At 68.6% G+C, this 21,040-nt stretch overlaps 9 protein-coding genes and 1 non-coding gene across 10 annotated transcripts; 4 read left to right on the top strand and 6 right to left on the bottom strand.

The window, feature by feature from the left end:
* Positions 1-178: 178 nt before the first annotated feature.
* RHOBADRAFT_51648 (uncharacterized protein) lies at positions 179-2,082 on the top strand (the record flags this gene model as incomplete). Its single annotated transcript, XM_018415944.1, has 3 exons — positions 179-246; positions 320-659; positions 718-2,082. Coding segments are annotated over 3 exons (1,772 nt in total), but the record flags the coding sequence as incomplete, so codon positions are not given.
* Positions 2,083-2,367: 285 nt separating this feature from the next.
* On the bottom strand, positions 2,368-3,852 carry RHOBADRAFT_11746 (uncharacterized protein; the record flags this gene model as incomplete). Its single annotated transcript, XM_018412059.1, has 2 exons — positions 2,368-3,059; positions 3,132-3,852. The coding sequence occupies 2 exons, from the start codon at positions 3,850-3,852 to the stop codon at positions 2,368-2,370; spliced, it is 1,413 nt and encodes a 470-aa protein (XP_018273894.1).
* A 969-nt stretch (positions 3,853-4,821) lies between these two features.
* RHOBADRAFT_51646 (uncharacterized protein) lies at positions 4,822-6,191 on the top strand (the record flags this gene model as incomplete). The annotated part of the gene is made up of 4 exons (XM_018415943.1): positions 4,822-4,954; positions 5,028-5,234; positions 5,304-5,930; positions 6,034-6,191. The coding sequence occupies 4 exons, from the start codon at positions 4,822-4,824 to the stop codon at positions 6,183-6,185; spliced, it is 1,119 nt and encodes a 372-aa protein (XP_018273893.1). The 3' UTR covers positions 6,186-6,191.
* Positions 6,192-6,431: 240 nt separating this feature from the next.
* Positions 6,432-9,998, bottom strand: RHOBADRAFT_51645 (uncharacterized protein; the record flags this gene model as incomplete). The annotated part of the gene is made up of 5 exons (XM_018415942.1): positions 6,432-7,699; positions 7,777-7,950; positions 8,020-8,177; positions 8,249-8,442; positions 9,945-9,998. 5 exons carry the CDS (start codon positions 9,996-9,998, stop codon positions 6,489-6,491), a joined length of 1,791 nt encoding a protein of 596 aa, XP_018273892.1. The 3' UTR covers positions 6,432-6,488.
* RHOBADRAFT_t9 lies at positions 9,181-9,283 on the bottom strand. The gene has a single exon. It is a non-coding gene; the product is annotated as a tRNA-Arg (tRNA).
* Positions 9,999-10,150: 152 nt separating the features above from the next.
* Positions 10,151-11,310, top strand: RHOBADRAFT_51644 (uncharacterized protein; the record flags this gene model as incomplete). Its single annotated transcript, XM_018415941.1, has 4 exons — positions 10,151-10,159; positions 10,222-10,598; positions 10,669-10,877; positions 10,947-11,310. 4 exons carry the CDS (start codon positions 10,151-10,153, stop codon positions 11,273-11,275), a joined length of 924 nt encoding a protein of 307 aa, XP_018273891.1. The 3' UTR covers positions 11,276-11,310.
* Positions 11,311-11,328: 18 nt separating this feature from the next.
* Positions 11,329-12,879, bottom strand: RHOBADRAFT_51643 (uncharacterized protein; the record flags this gene model as incomplete). The annotated part of the gene is made up of 4 exons (XM_018415940.1): positions 12,221-12,879; positions 11,681-12,150; positions 11,463-11,604; positions 11,329-11,375 (listed from the first exon to the last, which is right to left on the bottom strand). Exons 1-4 carry the CDS (start codon positions 12,843-12,845, stop codon positions 11,329-11,331), a joined length of 1,284 nt encoding a protein of 427 aa, XP_018273890.1. The 5' UTR covers positions 12,846-12,879.
* A 238-nt stretch (positions 12,880-13,117) lies between these two features.
* RHOBADRAFT_34036 (uncharacterized protein) lies at positions 13,118-14,543 on the top strand (the record flags this gene model as incomplete). The annotated part of the gene is made up of 5 exons (XM_018413166.1): positions 13,118-13,449; positions 13,518-13,686; positions 13,755-13,877; positions 13,957-14,158; positions 14,333-14,543. The coding sequence occupies 5 exons, from the start codon at positions 13,118-13,120 to the stop codon at positions 14,452-14,454; spliced, it is 948 nt and encodes a 315-aa protein (XP_018273889.1). The 3' UTR covers positions 14,455-14,543.
* Positions 14,544-14,858: 315 nt separating this feature from the next.
* Positions 14,859-16,878, bottom strand: RHOBADRAFT_41837 (uncharacterized protein; the record flags this gene model as incomplete). Its single annotated transcript, XM_018413961.1, has 3 exons — positions 14,859-15,572; positions 15,676-16,031; positions 16,134-16,878. The coding sequence occupies 3 exons, from the start codon at positions 16,876-16,878 to the stop codon at positions 14,859-14,861; spliced, it is 1,815 nt and encodes a 604-aa protein (XP_018273888.1).
* A 233-nt stretch (positions 16,879-17,111) lies between these two features.
* On the bottom strand, positions 17,112-20,184 carry RHOBADRAFT_48045 (uncharacterized protein; the record flags this gene model as incomplete). Its single annotated transcript, XM_018415087.1, has 3 exons — positions 17,112-17,723; positions 17,812-19,606; positions 19,683-20,184. 3 exons carry the CDS (start codon positions 20,182-20,184, stop codon positions 17,216-17,218), a joined length of 2,805 nt encoding a protein of 934 aa, XP_018273887.1. The 3' UTR covers positions 17,112-17,215.
* Between the last annotated feature and the right edge of the window lie 856 nt (positions 20,185-21,040).

The raw sequence follows: 21,040 nt of genomic DNA, 5'->3' as shown, positions 1-21,040 counted from the left end.
GGCGCACCTGGATGCGGGTCTAGGTTGGCCCAGTCGGTGCAGGGTGCGCGTGCAGGTTACCCTCGAGCAGCGAGTGCGAGTGTGGGCGGGGAGTGTCGAGAGAGAGAGGGTTCGGCAACTTGGCGAGATCCGGACGCAACCTCCCTCTCTCTCCTGAGCAAGCACCACCGACCAAAGCATGGCCAGCATGCCCTCGTTCGACTATGTCGACGACCCGCCCCAGCCACTCGTGTGCCCCATCTGCAGGTGCGCCCCTCTCCTCCTCCTCCTCGGACCCCCACCCACCCGGCTCACCTCGCTCCCTCCCTCGCACCCACAGGGACCCGCTCGACGACCCAGTGACAACCCCGACCTGCCAACACATGTACTGCCGCACCTGCCTCGACCGCGCACTCCAACTCGCCCCCTCGTGCCCCGTGTGCCGAACCCGCCTCGACTCGCTCGACAACTGCCCAGACGCCCCTCGCGCCATCCGACACCTCGTCGCCGACCTCGCCATCCAGTGCACCACCTGCTCAACCCACATGCGCCGCGACGACTGGTCCCACCACGCCTGCCCCTCGTCCTCCTCGTCCTCCTCTTCGTCCTCGTCCGTCGACCGCACCGACCCCGACCACTGCGACCTGTGCAGTCAAGACATCCCTCACGACGACGCCCAGGTGCGCACCCTCATCCCTTGCCCCACCCTCGAGTACCGCACTGACCCTCCCCACACAGAACCACGCTTCCCTGTGCCCCGCAGCCCACGTCCCCTGCGCCTACTGCGCCCTGCACCTCCCCCGCGCCTCGCACCCAGCCCACCTCCTGTCGACCTGCCCGGCCGTCCCCTCGCCGTGCCCGCACGCCCCGCACGGCTGCCCCTGGCTCGGCCCGCGCTCGTCCTCGTCGTCCGCCTCTGGCTCGACCGCCCTCGACGACCACCTCGCGCACGAGTGCGTGTACGAGCCCCTGCGCGACTACCTCGCCCTCGTCGACGGCCGCATGCGCGAGCTCGAGGGCGACAACTGGGCGCTCCGGGCCCGCGTCCGGCGGTGCGAGGACGCGCTCGACGAGGTGAGGGCCTTGGCCGGCGCGCTCAGGGGCGCCATGGGCGAGTTTGCGCCGCTCCATGTTGGAGCGAGCGGCGACGGTGGCGAGGTCAAGCCGCAGCGCGCGATGTCGCGTTCGCCGACTCGGCGCGCACGGACCCCGCCTCGTCCCTCTTCGCCCTCTCCCCCTCCTCCCTCCAACCCCGCCGCACCCGCACCGACCCCCGCCCCCCCCTCGTCGTCCTCCCTCCCCGCAACCCTCGCCGCCCTGTCGTCGACCACGGCGTCGCACACGTCGCAGCTCGCCTCGCTCGCGCACGCGCACGCCCAGCACGCCCAGCACGCCGCCGACGAGCTCGCGGGCGTGCGCGCCCAGCTCGGCGGCGTCCGCCAGCAGGTCGCACAGTGGGCCATGCTGCTGCACGACCGCGAGCGCGAGCGCGAGAGGGAGCGCGAGCGCGACGAGTGGGCCAGGGCGAGCTGGGCGAGGCGGACGGGCTTGGGCACGCGCTCGACGAGCGACGAGGCGCCCTTTGCGCCGCACCCGCACGCGCACGCGCACGCGGCGGCGCTCGGCGACTCGGGCGGCAGCAGCGGCAGCGACGACGAGTACGGCGCGCCTCCCTCAGCGGCTGCCGCGTCCTCCTCCTCGCGCGCGTTCGGCCCGCCACCGCTGCCGCCGCTCGGCTCGTCCTACCCCGGCGGCGGCGCAGGGACGTACCCGTCGACGGCGTTCCGCAGGGCGCCGCACCTCGCGCTGCCGCCGGGCTTGCGCCTCGTACCGCAGCACGAGCTGCTCGGCGGCGGCGGCGGCAGTGGCGGGTGGGACGGCGGCGGCGTCGGAGCGTACGGCTACGGCGTGCACGAGCCGGCGGCGCCGGCGATGATGATGCTCGGCGGTTTGGCAGGAGGAGGCGGCGGTGGCGGTGCTGGAGCAGCAGGAGGAGGAGGAGGAGGGCCCGGGCGCGCGAGAGGGGTTCCGATCCCGATGGGCGGGGCGGGCGCCGTCAAGCTGTAGCGACGGTATGCCACAGAGCGAGTGCATCTCGTCGAGACGATCGTGCGGCGGATGTGGCGAGAGACCGAGAGCGAGAGGGCGAGAGCCGAAAAGAAGAGGGCCGTGCGGGCTTTCGGGCCTTGTCTCTTTCTCTTTCGCTCGCTTGCTCGCTCGGCCGTCTAACGCAGCGCACAGAGAGGGACAGAGAGCACGAAATAGTCGTTGCAGAGCGCACCGACCGACGCTCGTCGAGCGCAATCACGACCCTCGTCGACCTTGCCAAACCGCTCCGGCCGCTCCTCGCCGACTCTCGCCGCCCCTCGTCGCCCCTCGCTCGCTCGCTCACACCTCGTCCTCGCCCGTGCCGTGCGCCTTGGCCACGTCCCACAGGTAGCCCAGCTTGCCGAGGACCTCGCGCGCGCTCGCCTCCGAGGGGCAGTTTGCGTTGCGCAGGTCGGCAAACAGGTGCTCGCGCTCGGCGCCGCCCCACACCTCGACGCACGTGTTGTCGGCCAACGACTGTGGGGCCTCGGGCTCGTCGGGCGCGGTGAAAGGGCCGACAGGGCGCAGGATGCCGCCGTGGTCCTCGAGCTTTGGCGCGGCGTCGGCCTCGGCGTCGTGGTGGGCGCGCGGCGCCGCCTCCTCGGTCCAGCGGATGCGGTGGAGCATGAGCTGGCGGTACTTCTTGATGCTCTTGGCGCCGCCCTCGACGACGACGAGGCAGAACTTGGGGTTGTGGCAGATGCGGCCCGTCAGGTGCAGGTCGATCGCGTTCTTCTTGACCTTGAACTTGTGGCTCGGGTCCGACAGGTACCGCACCTTGAACGCGGCGGCGTGCAAGCCTTGCGCCTCGTCCTTGGCGTACTCGAGCTCGCGCTTGTCGCGCTTCTCGTCGGCCGTCAGGGCGCGCTCGGCGTTCTCCTTGAGGTGCTTGCGCTCGCGCGCCACCATCTCGCGCCGCACTTGGGCCTCGACCTTGGTCGGGTCGGCGATGGCCTCCTGCGTCAGGACGCGCATCATGTTCGAGATCTTGACTGCGAGGCGGGCGACCGAGGGTCAGTGCGCGCTCGACGACGACGACGACGAGAGCGAGAGAGGGGACGCACCCTTTGGCGGGTCGGGCGGGAGCAGGCCCATCTTCTGGCGGTCGCGCTTGTCCTGCATGTCGGCCTGGCGGCGCAGACGGCGCTTCTTCTTGAGCTCCTTCTTGGTGAGGAACAGCGGCTTGGCCTCGACCTGGATCTTGTCCTGCGGCGCCGGGATCGAGATCGGGTGCTGGACGAGGTGCGTGATGAGGGGCGAGCGGTCGAGGAACTCGGTCGAGTACGTCTCGTAGTCCTTGTCGGGAAGGAAGCTCTCGTCCCACCACTCGACGTCGGGCGGCGGCGGCCGGCGCACCTTCTTGGCCGTGTCCTCGAGGTCGCTCTGGAGGCCCGCCTTCTGCGAGCTCTCGTAGATGCGCCGCTTGAGGTCGTCGAGGCGCGCCTCGGCCCGGATCGCCTCGCCCTTCTCGACGAACGTGCCCGGGCGCTTGAACGCGAACGTCGTGCGCTGGCGCCCTTTGCCCATGTGCGACTTGCCGACGACGCCCGCCGAGCCGTACCCGAGGCGCTCGTCGAAGAACTCGCTCTCCTTGAGCGCATCGCCCGTCGGGTCCGTCGCCGACGAGATGGTCGACGCCGGGCGCGCCGCCGGAGCGGGCATGCGCGCGTTGGCCCGCGTGGTCGAGAACTTGGGCGCCATGGGCTTGTAGCGGTCCTTCTTGGACGACGGGGCGGCGGCGGTCGAGGGCGCGCCGAGGTCCATGAGGAGCGGGTGCGCCGCCATCGAGAGGCCGCCGCGACCGCCGTTTGACAGGTCGAGCGCCGGGTCGGCCTGCGACTTGTTGAACGAGGACGACTGCCGGGACGGAGAGAGCGTCAGTGCTTGGCCTCGTAAAGAGAGAGAGAGAGGGACGCACAAGGTACGGGTTGACCTTCTCCTGTTGAGCCGCCTGGTTGCGCGCCGCCATCTCGGCCACCTTGCGCTTGGCCTCGGCGATCTTGGCCGCGAGCCCGCCGTCAATGTTGGGCGCACCGGGCGCGCCGCCGAGAGGGCGCTGCGGCAGCGAGGCGGAAGGTGGAGCCGAGGGGGCGGCTGCTGCTGGCGGAGGAGGTGCGCCCGGGCGAGCGCCGCCTGCTGCGGCGGCCTTCATGGCGGCGAGCTTGGCCTGAATCTCGGCGCGCTTGGCGGCAATGTCGATGGCGGGCCCGGTCGTGGCGGGCGAGGGCGAGCCGGCGGGGCGAGGTGGCAGCGCGGCCGAGAGAGGGGTCGGGACAAAGGACGGCGCGAAGGGCTGTTTGTGCACGGGGGTCAGTAGGGGCTCGCAGTCGCTCATCGTGGAGAGAACAGGACGGACCGCATTGCTGTTGCGACGAACGAGGTGTGGGAATGGAGCGGGGGGAGAGGACGATGAGGCGAGTCAGTCTTCCGTCGCCCTCTGGAGCGGCGCAGGGCAGCCTGAGCGGCCCTGGGTGCACTTCTAAACGGACTGGAGAGGGCAGGGACGCACCTCCTGGGCTTCTTTGCGTCTCGCGGCGAGCCATCGCGGTCGCCGTCTCCGAGAACGTTGGCGCGCTTGCGGTCGCTCATGCTCGGGTCGGGCAGGGTGGTGCTGCAGGTGTGGCGAGCTGTCGGCAAGGCTCGACTGTGCAGCAAGTGCCAGGAGCGGTGGAGTGAGAGAGGAGAGCTCGTCGAAAAAAAAGAATATATAAGGCTTTTAAAGCTTTTAAGGTTTCACTCCAGCTCTCGTGTGACATGGCTGTCCTGGCCTGCGGCTCAAACGCTTTCCGTCAACTCGCCGACTCGGACGACCCCTTCCTGCCTGACGCCGTCCAGCTCCCGGAGGCCGCCTCGCTCGCGGCCGCAAGCTGGTCGCAGAGCCTCCTCCGTGCGTCCCGCTTTGCTCTCTTACTCTCTCGCCCTCTCGATACGGGCTCACAACGCGCCCGCCTCTGCTGCAGGCACCTCGACAGGCGAGTTGCGCTGCTTCGGCCACCCGCTCGCTGGCGAGCTCCCTTCCTCGCACGTCGAGCGCTGGCTCGGCCACGACGAGCTTTGTGCGACACTCGCCGACGACGGCGTACTCTGCTTGCTGAGCGGGACCAAGGTCGCCGCCGACGTGGACGGCGCAGGCCTCAACGGACGAGGTGAGGTCCTCGTCGTACACAGTGCGTCTTCCTCCCTCTCCTCGTTCCCTCCCTCCTGCGCCCTCAGATTCTTATCTGCTCGCCCTACAGACACGTGCAAGCGCCCGAGGCCGGGCGTGGGTCCTCGAGAATGGTCGCCGCGCCTGTACGAGTCGCTCGCGTCGGCTCGAGATTCGGGCGACGGCGCCGGCAACGTCCTCTCGTGGCGGGACGCACCCGAGCCGGCCGCAGATTCGCGCACGGCGACTACTCGGGACGTGCGCTCGATCGAGGCGGGCGCGGCGCATTTTCTCGTCCTCGTCGGCGGCGAGCAGTCGTCGCCGTCCTCGAGCGAGGTCTGGTCCTTTGGCGACTCGCGCTACGGCCAGGCCGGCCCCTTCCCGTCGCCCTCTCTCGTCGCCAACCCCTCCTCGACGACCACGTCTCGCTACGACCGCCCCTCGCTCCAGCACATCGCCTTCTTCGACGGCCTGCACCCGGTCCAGGTCTCGTGCGGCGCGTTCCACTCGGCGGTCGTGACGGCGCACGGCGCCGCCTACCTGTTCGGCTCGAACAAGGCCGGTCAGCTCGGCGTGGGCGAGGGCGAGCCGGGAGGAGCCGAGCCGGTCCTGGTCGAGCTCGGCGAGGAGGACGAGGACGAGGTCGCTCAGGTCGCGTGCGGGGCGGCGCACACTGTGCTCCTCACCAAGAGCGGCCAAGTCTGGGTCACAGGAGCGAGTGCGTCCCACCTCGTTTCTCTCTCTTCCTTTCTCGAGCACGTGCAGCACGGCGTCGACGGGCCTGAGCGCGAGCGACCTTCTCACCTTTCGCTCTCGCGCAGATGACGACGGACAGCTCGGCCTCGGCGACACGACCTCGCGATGGACCTGGACGCGCAACGTCGCCGTCGAGGCGGCTGCGAGGAGCGCTGGAGGCCGGCGGGTGGACCGAGTCGTCTGCTCGCGAGCGTCGACGTACTTCGAGTGCAATTGAGCTCCCCTTTTCGCGCGCTCTCTCTGTCTCGCTCGGTCGCTCGCAGAGAGGCACAGAGAGTCGCAGGAGGACCGAGAGATGCTGATATTGCGACCTCGTGCGAAAAGAGAGCACTGCGAGAGAGGGAGCCAACGAGGAGATGGAAGGGGGACGATGGACAGCTTGAGGGAGGGAGAGGGCCTTCTAGGGAGACAGGGAATGTACACAGAGGCTCGAAGGAAGGGAAGGGTTGGTCCACGAGAGGGTAGGAGAGAGAGAGAGAGAGAGAGAGGGGACCTTTTTTTTGGCGCCGGGCGGGCACGCTCAGGCCATGCCGATGAGGCCGGCCGTCTCGAGGCACAGGATGATGGCGTGCGTCGCCTCGAGGACAGACTGCTTCGAGAGGTCGACGACGAGGTCGGCGTCGTCGGGCGTCTCGTACTTGTCGTCGATGCCGGTGAAGCCCTGGATCTGGCCGGCGCGCGCACGAGCGTACACGCCGCGGCGGTCCGTCTTCTCGCAGTGCTCGAGCGGCGTCGCGACGTGCACGAGGAAGAAGTTGCCGCCGCCGGCACCGCCGTTCTGGACGATGTGGCTCTTGGCCGCCTTGCGCGAGTGGGCGTACGGCGCGATCGGGGTCGCGATGACGGCGGCGCCGGCGCGCGACAGCTCGGCGGCGACAAACGCGAGGCGCTGCAGGTTCTTGTGGCGCTCCTCGGGCGCAAAGCCGAGCTCGGCACTGAGCTCGGAGCGGATCGTGTCGCCGAGGAGGAGCGACACGGAGCGGCCGGCCTGCTGCTGGAACTGCGACTCGAGCGCCTTGGCGATGGCGTTGGCGCCCGAGTTGACGTAGCCCGTCAGGAGGATCGTGAAGCCCTGCTGGGCCTTGGCCGGGTACGACTCGCGCAGGACCTTGACGACCGCCTCGTACGAGAACCAGTCCGGGATCGGCGCGCCCGTCTTGAGGCGGCGGCGCAGCTCGGTGCCCGAAATGTCGGCCGTGACGGTGCCCTTGGGAATCTCATCGACGGGCATGTACGTGTCCTGGTCCGGGATGTACGACATCATCTGGAACGGCACCATCTCGATCGCGAGCTCGTCCTTGTACTGCGTGACGAGCTCCTGCGCGTCGTACGGGCCGTAGAAGTCCTTGCCCTGCGAGTTCTTGCCCGGACCGGCGTGGTCGCGGCCGACGATAAAGTGCGTCGCGCCAAAGTTCTTGCGGATGATGGCGTGCCACACGGCCTCGCGAGGGCCGCCCATGCGCATCGCGAGCGGGAGGAGCGCGAGCGCCGCCATGCCCTTGGGGTAGGTGCGGATGATGGCCTCGTACACGCGCACGCGGGTAAAGTGGTCGACGTCGCCGGGCTTGGTGAGGCCGACGACCGGGTGCACGAGGACGTTGGCGCGCTGCTGGCGAGCGGCGCGGACCGTGAGCTCGCGGTGGGCGCGGTGCATCGGGTTGCGGGTCTGGAACGCGACGACACGGCGCCACGACAGCTTGTCGAAGTAGGCGCGCAGCTCGCGAGGGGTGTCTGTGCAAGGGCGAGAGAGGTGCGAGGTCAGCTCTGCGCCGTCGTGACGAGGAAAGAGGGCGGCGAGGTGGACGCACAGCGAAGCTCGACGTAGTCGTAGTGCTCGGGCGCGAAGATGGCCTGGACGTTGCCGCCAACGTAGAAGTCCTTGACCGAGTTGTGGAGGTAGTGGACGGCCGGGTGGGCGCTGTCGTCGGCGCCAAAGACCTTCTCGGCCTCGTTCGACTTGTTGGGCTTGTAGATCGACGAGACTGTGGAGCGAGGCGACTGATCAGGCCGTGTTTTGTGACGCAGGAGGAAGAAGAGGGACAGAGGCGCACTCGTGAGGATGGCGAGCGGCGACTCGTCGCGCGAGTCGCGCAGGGTGACACGGGTGCCCTCGGCGAGCTTGAGCGAGTCGATCTGCTCCTGCGAGACGTCGAGCGTGATGGGCATGGGGAACAGGGCGCCGTCGGCGAGGCGGAGGGTCTCGACGACGCTGCGAGGGAACGACAGGGTCAGCAAAGGGGAGCAGGACGAGCGAGAGAGAGAGGGTGAGGGTGGACGCACCTCTCGTAGTCCTGCTTGCCCATGAAGCCCTCGAGGGGCGAGAAGCCGCCGTTCATGACGAGCTCGAGGTCGCACAGCTGGCGCTCGGTGAGGCGGATGTCGACGAGCTGGTCCGACTCGGCGAGGAGCTGCTGGCGCAGGGGCGCGTCGCGCGCGTGCAGGTCCTTGAGGACATTGCCGTGGGGTGCGTTGGCCTGCAAGGGAGGTCCAGTCAGCGGTGTTGGTCGCCGAGGGGGAGCCGACGACAGGATCGAGGCGGCGCGCCTCCTCGGGGGGGTGGGGACGAGCCAGGGAGCGCTCGTCGGTGCCGTGACAGGGTGGAGATGCTCACCATGGTTGCTGTCGAGGTGTGCTTGGTGGACAAGGTGCTGACGCGAGGGCGAGAGGCGAGCTTGAAAGGTGGACGAGGTCAACTCGAGCACGCAACAGAGTCTCGGATCCAGATCCCGCCCGCGGCCTCTGCTGCACGCTCGCCTGGGCTTGGAAGCAGCTTCACTTCGCCTTGTACGTGCTAAGAAGCACATCGAGCTGTACCCGGCCGCCCCTCGTCGAGTGCTCGCTCTTTTTCGCTCCCTCCATCTCAGATCTCGAGCTTGTCCGCGCCTTTGGCTGACCTCGTTTCCGGTCTTCGGGGAGGTACTGCACGTGGCGATTACAGTGACGACAGTGAGAGGCAAGCACCAGAGCGCTGCAGAGCCGCCGACCGCACGGACCCTCGCGACCTTCCCAAGTTGCCTCGCGCGTTCCCGCCTGCTCGTCTCGCGATCTGCAGACCGCCGGCGCGTGCGGCACACTAACCTGCGAGGTCGTCTCGACGATCTGGACGTTGCAGCGGACCGCGGCGAAGCCATTTCTCGAGCGCCTCTCGCGCCGATACCACATCCGCGGATCTCGACTCGCTCAACTTTGAGCGGAACCAAAAAAATGAACTGTGACCACGATGGGGCTCGAACCCACGATCTCCTGATTTATACGCGCGCTCTCAGGAGAGAAGCGAGGTCGTAGTCAGACGCCTTGCCATTGGGCCACGCGGCCAGTTGCTTGGGAGGCTCACCGCCCCTGCAATACATACTCAGTACAAGCAAAACGAAGCCACAAGCGAGGCCGAACGAGGCGCAGTCACCTTGCGCCGCTCCGAGGGAACGCAGCTCTCTGAACCCTCGCCGTCTCTGAACCGGGTCATCGTGTCCAGCAATACGCCCGGCAGTACAAGCAACGCCGAGCCTGGGCCGTGTGCGAGCTTTGAGGAACAGCGAAATCGCAGAGCTGCCGGACTGGAACAGCGACAGGGAGGAGGAAGCGCGGTGCGGCGTCGCGGGACGGCGTCCGGGCCTCGAAAGCCGGTGGACGAACGAGGGTCAGCTTCCGAGCCAAGTGCTCGCTCTGTCGACGAGAAGCAGGAAAGGCAGCTGAGCCGTCGGCGAGGCGAGACCGGGGAGAGTCACGCAGGTCGACAGGAGGACGGCGCGCGAGAGCCTGCCAGCGACCAGCCTGGAATAGTGGGGCGGCGCAGACCCCAAGCTTGGCTGCATAGTGCTGCCCGAAAGCGTGCGCGGAGAAAAGCAGGACGTACCGCCGGCCCCGCTCGCACAGCGAGTGCGGACGAAGTGGTCGAGACGAGCGAGGTGCAGGAGAAGCCGAGAGCGAGGGGCAAAGTCGCCCGAGCCCTGGACCAGCACAGCAAAGCCTCGCGCACACGCAAAGAGGCGGGCGAGGCACCTGCGGCGAGCGGCGAGAAGGAGAGCGGCATGGTGAATGCGGCGGTGCAGCTCGCCCATCCTCCCACCACGAGCGCGCAAGCTCAGCACAGCTGCACAGCCGCTCCGAAGCTGCACACGACCCTCCCGCACTCGCCGCCGCGCCTTCCCACGCCCTCGCCGACCCTCTCTCGTCTCATCAGCCATGGTGCGTGTTCCCTCGACTCCCTCCCCTCTCTCGACTTGGAGGAGCTGACAGACCACGCGCACACACAGGCACCGATCAACTACGACGAGGACACCGAGTTCAACGACGCCCTGAGGCGACACGGCATCATCCCGCCCAAGGAGTCGTCCGGCTCTCGCTCGCCGAGCCCTCCCCCTGCACCCGCGAGCCCGACCCTGTCTGAGCTCGACCTCGACGACCTCGACATCGCCAAGGACGACATCGTGTCGCGAGCCGACCTCGAGCACGCGCTCGAGGCGCGCAAGGCGAGGGAGCGCGACGCGCTCGACAAGCGGCGGTTCGGGCGCGTGTACAACATTGGCAAGGTCGACTACACGCGCGAGGTGACCGAGGCGAGCAACGAGGAGCTGCCCGGCGAGCCAGAAGGTTGGGGCATCGGCGTCGTCTGCATCCTCTTCAAGGACAGGTCCGTCCCGCTCTCTCGTCCTCTCTCTCTCTCTCGCAGGCCACTGACACCGCCCGCCCACACCCGACAGCGTCCCCGAGTCGAAGAAGCTCATGCCGCTCATTGCCGAGCTCGCGTCGCTGTACCCGTCGTCCAAGTTCGTCTCGATCGTGTCGGACCACTGCATCGAGAACTACCCGGACAAGAACGTGCCGACCCTCCTCGTGTACCGCAAGGGCGCCCTGATGGGCCAGATCGTCGGCCTCGGCAGCATGAACGGCATGAACGCGACGCTCAGGGGTGCGTCCCCTCTCTCTCTCTCTTTCGCTCTCTCGCACGAACTGACCCTCTCTCGCCCGCGCGCTGCAGACGTCGAGCGCGTCCTGTTTGCGTTCCGCGGCATCGACTTCCACCTCAAAGTCGGGTACGACGCCGCGCCCGTCTCGTCCCAGTTTGCGTCGCGGTCCGACGCGGCGCAGCCCTTGTCCAAGGGCGGCGCGACGCACGGCGAGGGGCGGCCCGAGCGGCCGACGAGCGGCGACGAGGACGGCAGCGGGGCCGACAGCGACGACGACGACCAGGCGTTTGTCGGCGGTGGGAGGAGGAGCGGGATCCGCCAGGGCTCCAAGCTGAGCGACGCGAGGAGGAGGGCGGCCAAGAAGGGCGGCGACGACTCGGACAGCGACTTTGACTTGTAGCGCGCGCGCGAATGATAGAACTCGCTCGTTGCAGGACACACGGTACGAGAGCGCTAGATCGAGAGGAACGGGCGCGACGGCGACGAGGACGGGCCGCTGGCTCAGAAACCTGCGAGCGCTCGAGCCCAAGTCAGTCCTGCCCGAGGGAGAGCGAACGAGAGAGAGAAAAGGCGACAGTAGGACGCACCGTACTTGCTGCCGGCACCCTTGCGGTTGGCCCGGGCCTGGGCGATGCGCTCCTCGAGCTCGGCGCGGTTGTCGTGCGCGGCGGCGAGGAGCGACGACAGCTGGTGCTTGCGGCGCGCCATGCCGCCGATCTGGCTCGGGATCTGTCGAGCGTCGACGTGGTGGGTGTCAGGACGGCTTGAGAGGAAGAGGCAAGGAGGGAGAGAGAGAGGGACGCACGCCCTTGATGTCGGCCGACGTCTTGTACGTCTCCTTGCCGTCCTGGCCAGGCACCTGGCTCGGCCTGTTGGCCCACGCCTCGCGCGCGCGCTGCGCCTCGTCGACGTCGACGAGCCCGCCCTGCTCGGCGATGGCGCCCTCGTCAAACTCGCGCGCCGACTTGTCCTTGGGCGCCGCTGCCGGTGTGGCCGCCTGGGCCTGGGCAGCCGAGTAGGCGACCCACATGTCGTACGTCGCCTGGTCCTTGGCGACCCACTCGCCCGAGGGGAGCATGGTGAAACCCGGGTACGGGTTGGCGGCGGTCGGCTGGGCGAACGCGGCGGCGGCGGACTGGCCCGACGACGACGACGACGCGCTCGACGAGGGTGGAGGTGCGGACGAGATCGAGGGGGCTGACGAGATGCCGAGCGAGGGCTTGGACGACGTCAAGGAGGACGAGGCAGAGGGTGTCGGGGCCGAAGTGACGGAGCCTACGGGGCGAGGGGCGAGCGTGAGTAGGCCGCCGAGAGCATCGAGGGCAGGGAAACCAGCGCGACGCACCGATGCCGAAGAAGTCGACGGCGGGCTCGGCGGGCTTTTGCGGTGCGGCAGCTGCGGGCGCCTTGCCCTTGTGCTTGGCGGCGACCGAGGGCGGGAGGAACATGGGCCCGCCTGCCGGTGCGCCGCTCGGGCTCGCGCCGCCCGTCTCGCCGCCTGGAAAGAGGCCGTCGATGCCCGTGCCCGACGAGGAAGAGGCAGCGGGCCTCGCGCTGGTCGACAATGCCGACGCCGACGGGGCGGGCTTGTAGTCGTTCTTGGGCTTTGGGAGCATGGCGGCGAGGCCGCCGCCCGAGCCCGAGGCGGAGCTGGTACCGCCGAGGGCGAGTTTTGGCCGCTTCTTGGCGGGCTGGTCCGAGTCGGGTTGGGCGGGGGAGGTCGAGGTGGAGGACGGGGGAGGGAGGTCGAGGAGGATGCGGACGGGGGCTTTGGGCTTTTTGGGTGGCGGTGCAGGTGCTTGACCGGAGGCCTTTGGCGGTGGCAGCTGGAGGCCCGAGGGTCGAGAGGGAGGTGGAGGAGCTCGAGCTGATGAAGATGAGGACGAGGACGAGGCGGCGGGGGCGGTGGGAGCGACTGGCGAGTGGTTCGAGTCGTCGTCCGAGTCGGAGCCGTAGTCGACGAGGCCCATGGTGGCAGTAACTAGCTCGCACGCTGCTGTCGAGGTCGGGGCAGATGCGGGAGTCAACCTTGGTCGGATCTCGCTCGAGCAGCTTGATCTCGCTTTCTCTCGACCTCGACACACTCGGCAGACTCGAACAGGCCAGATCCACAGCAGCACAGCTCGACTCTCGCCGACCAACCCATCCCCGACCACCCCCGGCCCACCTCGGTCTCCCCTCTCCTCCTCACCGCGACCCCCACCTCGATCACCCTACCTCTCCCTCCCATCGCCCTCGCACCATGCCGTACCAGCTCTGCGTCCTCGGCTGCGGCACCATGGGCGTCGCCGTCCTCTCGGGCGTCCTCGACAACCTCCAGTCGCCCCGCGGCGCAGGCGCCCGCCTCGCCGACGACTCGGGCCCGTCCACTCCGATGGGCAGCCTCATCCTCGACCCCAACAGCAACCCCGACTCGCTCCCAGACCGCTTCATCGCCACCGTCAACCGCGCAGAGTCGGCAAAGAAACTCAGGCGCACCTTTGCCGACTTGGGCGTCCTCGGCGGCCTCGTCCAGGTCCGCCAGGCCGCCGACAACGTCAAGAGCGTCAAAGAGTCGGACGTCATCCTCCTCTGGTCCGTCCTCACTGTCGTCACGTCCCTCGGTCAAACGCGACCCTGACCTTGCCCGCTCGCCTCTGCAGCTGCAAGCCCCAACTCGCGGCCCACCTCCTCCTCCAGCCCGGCATGTCGGACGCCCTCGAGGGCAAGCTCCTCATCTCGATCCTCGCCGGTACCACCATCTCGATGATGCGCGACTGGGTCCCCGAGTCGTGCACCGTCGTGCGCAGCATGCCCAACACGCCCAGCAAGGTGCGCTCTTTGCGTCCTCGCGCTCGCCTCAGGACCCTGCGACTGACACTCCTGCACGCGCCCCACAGATCCGCGAGGGCATGACGGTCGTGTCGAGCCTCGACCCGAACGAGCCCAAGACGCCCGTGCAGCGCGACATCCTCATGGCCCTCTTCACCCCGCTCGGCCGGTGCCGCTTCATGGACGAGAAGGTGCGCCCCGCCTCCCTCTCTCCTCTCCCTCTCTCTCACTCGCACGCCAACTCACTCGTGCCGCCGCCGCCGCTCGCAGCACTTTGACGCCGTGACAGCCGTCGCCGGTTCGGGCCCAGCTTTCGTGTGCGTCGTCCTCGAGGCCATGGCCGACGGCGGCGTCATGATGGGCCTCCCGCGCTCAGAGGCGCTCGAGCTCGCTGCGCAGACGATGCAGGGCGCCGCGAGGATGGTGCTCCAGACGGGTGTGCACCCGGCGGCCCTCAAGGACAGCGTCACGAGTGCGTCGCTCTCCCTGTTCCACTCTCTCTCTCCCTCTCTTTCGCCTGCTTCTTCCTCGCCCTCGTCCTCTTGACCCCTGTCACGCATGTCGAGAGCACGCCTGACTCTCTCTCTCTCTCTCCTTCCTCCCCCTCCCCTTTCCCGCGCACGTTCCCCTCTCGCCGCACTCGCAGCCCCAGGCGGCTGCACCATCGCGGGCCTCCTCTGCCTCGAGGACGGCAAGCTCCGGAGCAACATGGCGCGGTGCATCCAGGCGACGACGCAGCATGCGGCCGGGCTCGGCAAGACCAAGTAGAGAGATTGCGCGCGCGGCGCCGAGGTCGAAGGAGGAGGAGGAGGGGGGACGAGCGCGGCGGGCGTGCAACTGGGACCGGTTTCTGTGCCACTTTTATCGTCGCACGAGAGGCAGAGAGGACCTTGCGAAATCTGCTCGTCGTCTCGCAGGAAGCGCTGACGAGAGATTCCGTCTGCGAGAGGTCAAAGCGTCCCTCCTCCTGGACCTTCTCGACGCAGAGTCGCCCTCGGTCGCTCGTCCGAGCATGCGCGACTGAGGTGTTCATCATTGTCGAAGGCCTCGCACGCTCGCCTCTCGAGCTCTCGAAGCGCTGTGTCCTCTCGAGGCCAAAAGAAAGTGCAACGTGCGCCGACGATGCAGCTCGTCCTCGCCGGCTACGAAACTCGCCCCGCTCGCTCGACGCTCTACGAGTCCGGGTACTCTGCCTCGACCTCCTGACTCGGGACGAAACACCACCGGCCGTCGCCCTCGCGCCGCTCGCGTTTGCGAAAGTACCTCCCGAACCCTTCGAGGTCCATGAAGCGCTCGACGACGTCGTCGGCGACGGGCACCTCGGTCACGTTCTCCTGCGCGACGTACCGCGCGCTGCCGTCCGACACGACGACGTGGTAGAACGGCTGGCTGCGGCCGTACGGGAGCGTGTCGACGCGCATCTGCCGGATCCACTGCTCGGACGCCTCGCACTTGTAGTCCCACCCACGCACGGCCGCGTCGTAGCCAAACAGGCGGTGGGTAAAGACGTGGCCGATGCGGTGGCGGATGACGCCGTTGACGAGCTTGGGCTCGGGCGCCGACGCGTCCTCGTCCTTGATGGCGGCGCACAGCTCGAGCATGCTGTGCCGCAGCGTCGCACCGAGGACGGGCGCGACCCTCGTCTCGAGGTGGACGACGTCGAGCGGGAACTCGCTCTGGATGAGCGAGCGCACCCACTCGGCAAACTGCTCGGTGCCCCTCGCGACGGGCACGGCCCGGTCGCCGCCGAGCGGCTCGGTGAGGATGAACAGGGCGTGCGCGACCGAGTACAGCGACGCTGTCGCCGTCTCGTGCGAGATCGGGACGCCGATCGACTGGTCGCCGGCGCGGATCGACGTGAGGATGTTGCGCCCGACTCGGAGACACTGCGAAGGCGGGAGAGACAGTGTCAGTCTCGGGTCGGCGCACGAGAGATGAGTCGAGGCGGTCGAGCCTGACTCAGGGCACGAGAGGAGAGAGGGGACGGACCATCTCGCGAGCGGACGCAGGCTTGAGGAACTCGACCGACACGGGTTGACCCATCGAGCGCAGCATGTCGCGCAGCTTGTCGGCGCTCAGGAGCCGCCCGTCGCCGTACACGTTGATGTAGACCGAGTCGTCGTGGCTGTCGCCGGTGCCGCCGTCGTCGTCGTCGTACCGGAGCATGGCGAGAAGGGTGCCCGGGAACCCGACGGGCCTGGCGCGAATCTTGAGCTCGCGAGCAACGGGCAGGCGGCCGATAAGGGCGACGAAGATAGACACGAGCGTCATCGGGAGGGTACCCTCGTTGTCGACCGGGTCGGGCGTGTTGGCGCGTCGCCAGATGAGCTCGACGTAGTGGTTGTCTGCGACCGGGTCGAGGAGGAGCGCGGTCAGTGACCCTTCTGCGCCCGCCTCTCCTGCGCCTCGGGAGACGGAATGAAAGGGACGAGAGAGGTGGGACGCACCCAGGTTGTGGAACGCGCCGTCGGGAGCCTTCTTGAGGCCGATGCTCGACATGTACTCGACGACCTCGCGCGCGAGCCACTCGAGGCGCTTGGCGCCCTCGAACGGGAGCGACCTCGTCGACTCGAGAAGTCGCGGGTGGTTGCGCTCGAGGTCGAACCGGTCGCGAGCGAGCCTCGCCGGGTCGAGTCCTCGAAAAGCGGCGAACGCGTTCAGGCCGCGCTCGTAGTCGTCGGGCGCCTCGGCGCCTCGGGCGTCGCGCTCGGCGATGCCGCGCCAGACATCGATGGCCTCGTCGCGCAGGAGGAGGCGGCGCTGCTCGCCGGCCCAGTGCCGGAGCGAGAGCCAGCTCTCCGGGCGCGAGTGCTCGGTGAACTGGTCGGGTGCGCTCAGGCGCGACTCGACGACGTCGATGCCGAGCTCGGTGCGGAGCTCGTGGGCGAGCTCGAGGCGGTGTCGAGGGCGCTGCAGGTCGCGCACGAGCGAGCGCGAGCGGACCTCCTTGCGGGCTCGGTGCGCCGTGTAGGCGAACGCCTCGGCGTGGAAGGGCGGGGTGCCGGCAGCGGTCGAGGGTGGGCGGTGCTGGTGGTACCGCTCGTCGGCGATGGGTCGCCACAGGACCGAGGAGCGCGCGATCGAGCGGAAAGTGGACGAGGCGAGCGAGGCGGCGAGGAGGGTCGGTACGGTGTCGGGGCTGGCCGGGTCGAGGGCTTGGAGGCACGCAGTGATGAGCTCTGGCGGCAGCATGCTCGAGTCGGTGCGGGCGAGAGTGGTGGGAAGGAGCGAGAGCCGGACCTTCCCCGCTCCTCTCTCGACGCTCGATGACGGACCCTCGGCAACGCTGCGGCACGCGCTCTCAAGCGGCCGCGCAGCTTGTGCACGCACACGCAAAGCTGTCGGCGCAGAAGAGCGAGTAGCGCGGAAGCGAGAGAACTTGCGCTTGCTCCTCCTCCTCGACTCGAGCTCTCGAGCCAGAGAGGGAGAGAGAGAAAGAGGATCCTGCGAGTACAACGTTCTAACGCGCGAGGCGTTTGTCGCCCGCTACACGACCACCCCCCACCGCGCATGCGCCCCACCGCTCAGCTCAGACCTGGATCGACCGTCCGAGGTGGCCCTGGTTGAACTGCCTCGCCGCTCCGCCGCCGCGCCCACCGCCACGCCCGCCGCGCGCACCTCCCCTCCCGCCGCCGCGTCGCTCGCCGCCGTCACGCCGCGGTGCGCGCTCGCCGCGCTCGCCCTTGCCGCTGCCGCCCGGCCCGCCCTGCGCGCCGTCGGCGCCGTCGCGCGCCTCGCCCGCCTGGAGCTTGGCGTCGAGGTAGCGCTCGCTCGTGTCGGCGAGTTGTGCGGCGCGGTCGACGAGCTGGGTCGCGAGGCGCTGCAGAGGCGACACGGCCTGCGCCTCGAGGACGACGACCTGCGTGACCGGGTCGAGCTTGGCGTCGAGCTGCTCGGTCCAGATCATCTTGCTCACGAGCGACGTCGCGACCGACAGCGGCAGGTCGAACGTCGTGGCGAGGTGCTGCAGCGACAGGGACGAGTAGTGCGGCGCGTAGGTGAACAGGTAGGTTCGGAGGCCCTCCTCCTGGATCTTGCTGCAGGACGGCAACGAAGGACCGAGTCAGTTTCGGGGTCGCTCAGGCGCTCGAGAAGAGAGAGACACAGAGAGAGAGAGGGACGGACCGCGTGATCATGTCCTTGACCTCCTTCTCGTTGGGCATGAGCCCCCAGACCTTGATGCCGTGCACGAGGTCGACGCACTTCTGCCAGTCGCCCTGCTGGAGCGCCTTTGTCGCCTGCATGACGTGGTCGCGCTTGTTCTCGGGCGGGCCGGTAAACACCTGGCGGTTGGCGTACTCGAGCATGCGGCGGAACGTCCTGGAGATGCCCTTCTTCTTGAGCTGCTCCCGGTCGCCGCCGGCCTGGGCCATGAGGGGCACCTCGAGGAGCATCGACGACACGAGGTACACGACCTCGAGGAGCTCGAGGTTGATGTGCATGTGGAACGGCAACTGGCGCGCGCGCTCGGCACGCTCCTGCTCGGGCGTCAAGGTCGTGTACCGCTGCGCCTGGACGCCCTGCGCGAGGAGCTCCTTGACGCGCTGCGTCGCGAAGATCTCCTGGAGCGTCGACTGGGCCTCGCGGATGAGGCCGAGGCGGAACGCGCACAGGCCGACCTGGACGACGGTGCGGTTGTACAGGATCTGGGTCGACACGTCGGCGTTGCCGACCGTGTCCTGGAGGTGCGACATGAGGAGCATGTCGCGCGCCGTGTAGTAGTCGTCGTGGAGGGCGTAGTGGTAGATGTGCGACAGCATGGCGCGCGTGCGCAGGAGCGAGTTGGCCGTCTTGTACAGGCGAATGCACAGGGCGCGCACGAGCGCGAGGGCCGAGAACGACGACGCGTTGGACGACTCGGTCGACGAGGCCCAGATCGACGACTGGGACGCGATCGACGGGAGCGACGCCTCGAGCGCGAGCGTGACGGCGTCGGGCTTGCAGTAGATGTGCTCGAGGCGGCGCATGACGACGCGGTCGAGGTGCTCGCGGCCCTGGTCGCCCATGCGCTCAAAGTGGACCTGGGCCGTGACGATCGTGTTGTACATGACGCGCTCGTCCTTGAGGCGGTCGATGTACTCGCCGGCGTGCGGGTCGAGGTTCTGGAGGCTCTTGGTGAACTCGTCGTCGAGGCGGTCGACGAACGAGATGACGCTGCCGCGCACGACGACGACGGGCTCGGCCTCGGACGGGGTGCGCTCGACCTGGTCGTCGTAGTCGGGCGCCTCCTCGCGCACGTCAAACTTGCGGTCGGCGAGGAGGAGCTGGAGGAGCGCGTCGAGCTGCTCGCGCGCGGCGCTCCACGCCTCGAGCGGCATGTGCGTGTTGCTCGCCGGGTTGTAGTCGAGGTGGGCCGCGATGAGGGCGAGGATGACGCGGATCTTCTGGTACGTCGTCGACGCGACCTCGAGGAGGCCCTCGAGCGTGCGGATCTGCTCGCCGCGGTCCGTGTTCTTGCGGCCGCGCGCCTCGAGGACGGCCGTCAGGGCCTTGTAGATGCCGTCCGACGACGCCTGGGCCTGGGCCTGGGCGATGGCGGCGCCCGACTTGGGCTTGGCGGCGCCGACCGTCTCGAAGCCGTCGTCGTCGTCGGCGTCGGCGTCGGCGGCGACCGTCATCGGGCCCTTGGCGGCCTTCTTGGGCGTCGGCGCGGCGGCGGCGGCGGCGAGGGTGGGCGCGGCGAGGCTGCGCTCGAACGCGTCGGGGTCGGCCTTGTACCGGGCGAGGCTCGACTCGTGCTCGCGCTGCGTCTTCTTGACCTTCTGCTTCATCGAGTTGAGCGACTTGGAGTTGGTCGCGTTCATCTTCTTCTTGGCGCTCTGCGCCTGGGCGACCATGCCGTCGAGCGACGCGAGGATGCGGTAGAAGCTGACCGGGATCGGGTCCGTCTTCTGGACGAGGCGGCCGACCTTGTCGAACTCTGTCGAGGGAGGACAGTGTCAGAGTGCGCGCGAGAGAGAGAGGGAGAGGGAGAGGGAGAGGGAGAGAGGACGCACCGTTCGAGATGGCGACCCAGTCGTTGATCTTGGCGCCGTTCTCGATGGCCTTGACGCACGCGTCGACCTCGTCGTTGCGCTTGTCCTTGGCCGACTTGACGACGGCGGGCTTGTCGTCGTCGCTGTCGTCCGAGTCGTCGGACGCGGCGCCCTTGAGGAAGCGCGAGCCCATGGGCTTCTTGGCGCCGCCCTCGGCAGCGGCTCCGGCGGCGGCGGCGGCGGCGGCCGACGGGCGCGACGGCGCGGCGTCCGAGTCCGAGTCCGAGTCGTCGGCGTCCGACTCGGACGAGCTCGACGAGGACGACGACGAGCCCGAGCCGGCCTTCTTGAGGAAGCGGCCGCGGGGCTTTGCGGCACCCGCGGCGGCGGCGGCGGCGGGGGCCTTGCTGGCCTGCGGGGCGTCCGAATCCGAGTCGGAGCCGGACGAGCGAAGCTCTTCCTCGTCCGACGACGACGACGACGAGCTGTCCGAGTCGGCGGCGCTGCGGAAGAAGGACGACATGGGGAGCTGCGCGAGGGACAAGGGGGATGAGGTTAGTGGGCTCTTCGAGTTCGAGTGCGAGGCTGGTAGTCGGTGCACGGGGACGGCGAGTGTGGGGCACGAGATGAGGTTGGTCGCGCGAGGGAGGGGGGACGAGGGTGACGGGTTGCTCGTGCTCGGGTCGAGGGCGCTCGAGGGGTGCGGCGCGTGTGCGAGTCGGTCGATCGAGGCAGTTGGACGAGCCTGAACGCGGCAGTGGCCTTGCTCGAGGCCGTGTGCGACGAGTGCAGCGCGCGGGAGATATTCCTCGCTCGCGGAGGGCGAGGACAAAGGCGATGGGGCGAGGGCGGCGGCACGGCGTGAGGGCAGGGAGGGTAAGGGGGGACGGGGTGTTGGCCAGAGTGGGAGACTCACGTGGTCCTTGTAGGTCTGGGAGAGCAGACGAGGAGCAGGCGAGAGCCAGCAGCGAGGGCGAGCTCCGGCGACGAGGTTGCTCCCACAGCTCTCGGCTCCCTCTCTCCAGCTCTCACCCTCGCAAGCACGACACCAGCAGCCATGTTCTCCCGCCGTGCCATCCAGGCTGTCCGCTCGTACGCCACCCAGGCCTCGGCCTCGACGGTCCGTCCCTCCCACCCCCCTCGTCTCGTCCTCCCAGCCTCGAGACCCTCCCGGCACCTCCCTTGCTCACCCGGTCCTCGGTCCACCCACACAGCTCGTGCGACGTGGATCCAGGGCGCGCTCACACTGCATAACTGCACGAAACATAAACGTAGTGGTATTTCCCCGGCGCCAAACCTCCCACTTATTCTACACCTTCTATGTCTCTTCATAATGTCAAACTAGATCAAGTTAACAGGGCGTTCTTTCCCGCTAATTT

Source organism: Rhodotorula graminis (assembly GCF_001329695.1).
Source record: "Rhodotorula graminis WP1 unplaced genomic scaffold RHOBAscaffold_2, whole genome shotgun sequence".
NCBI lineage: Eukaryota > Fungi > Basidiomycota > Microbotryomycetes > Sporidiobolales > Sporidiobolaceae > Rhodotorula > Rhodotorula graminis.
This window is presented reverse-complemented; position numbering and strand designations above follow the sequence as displayed.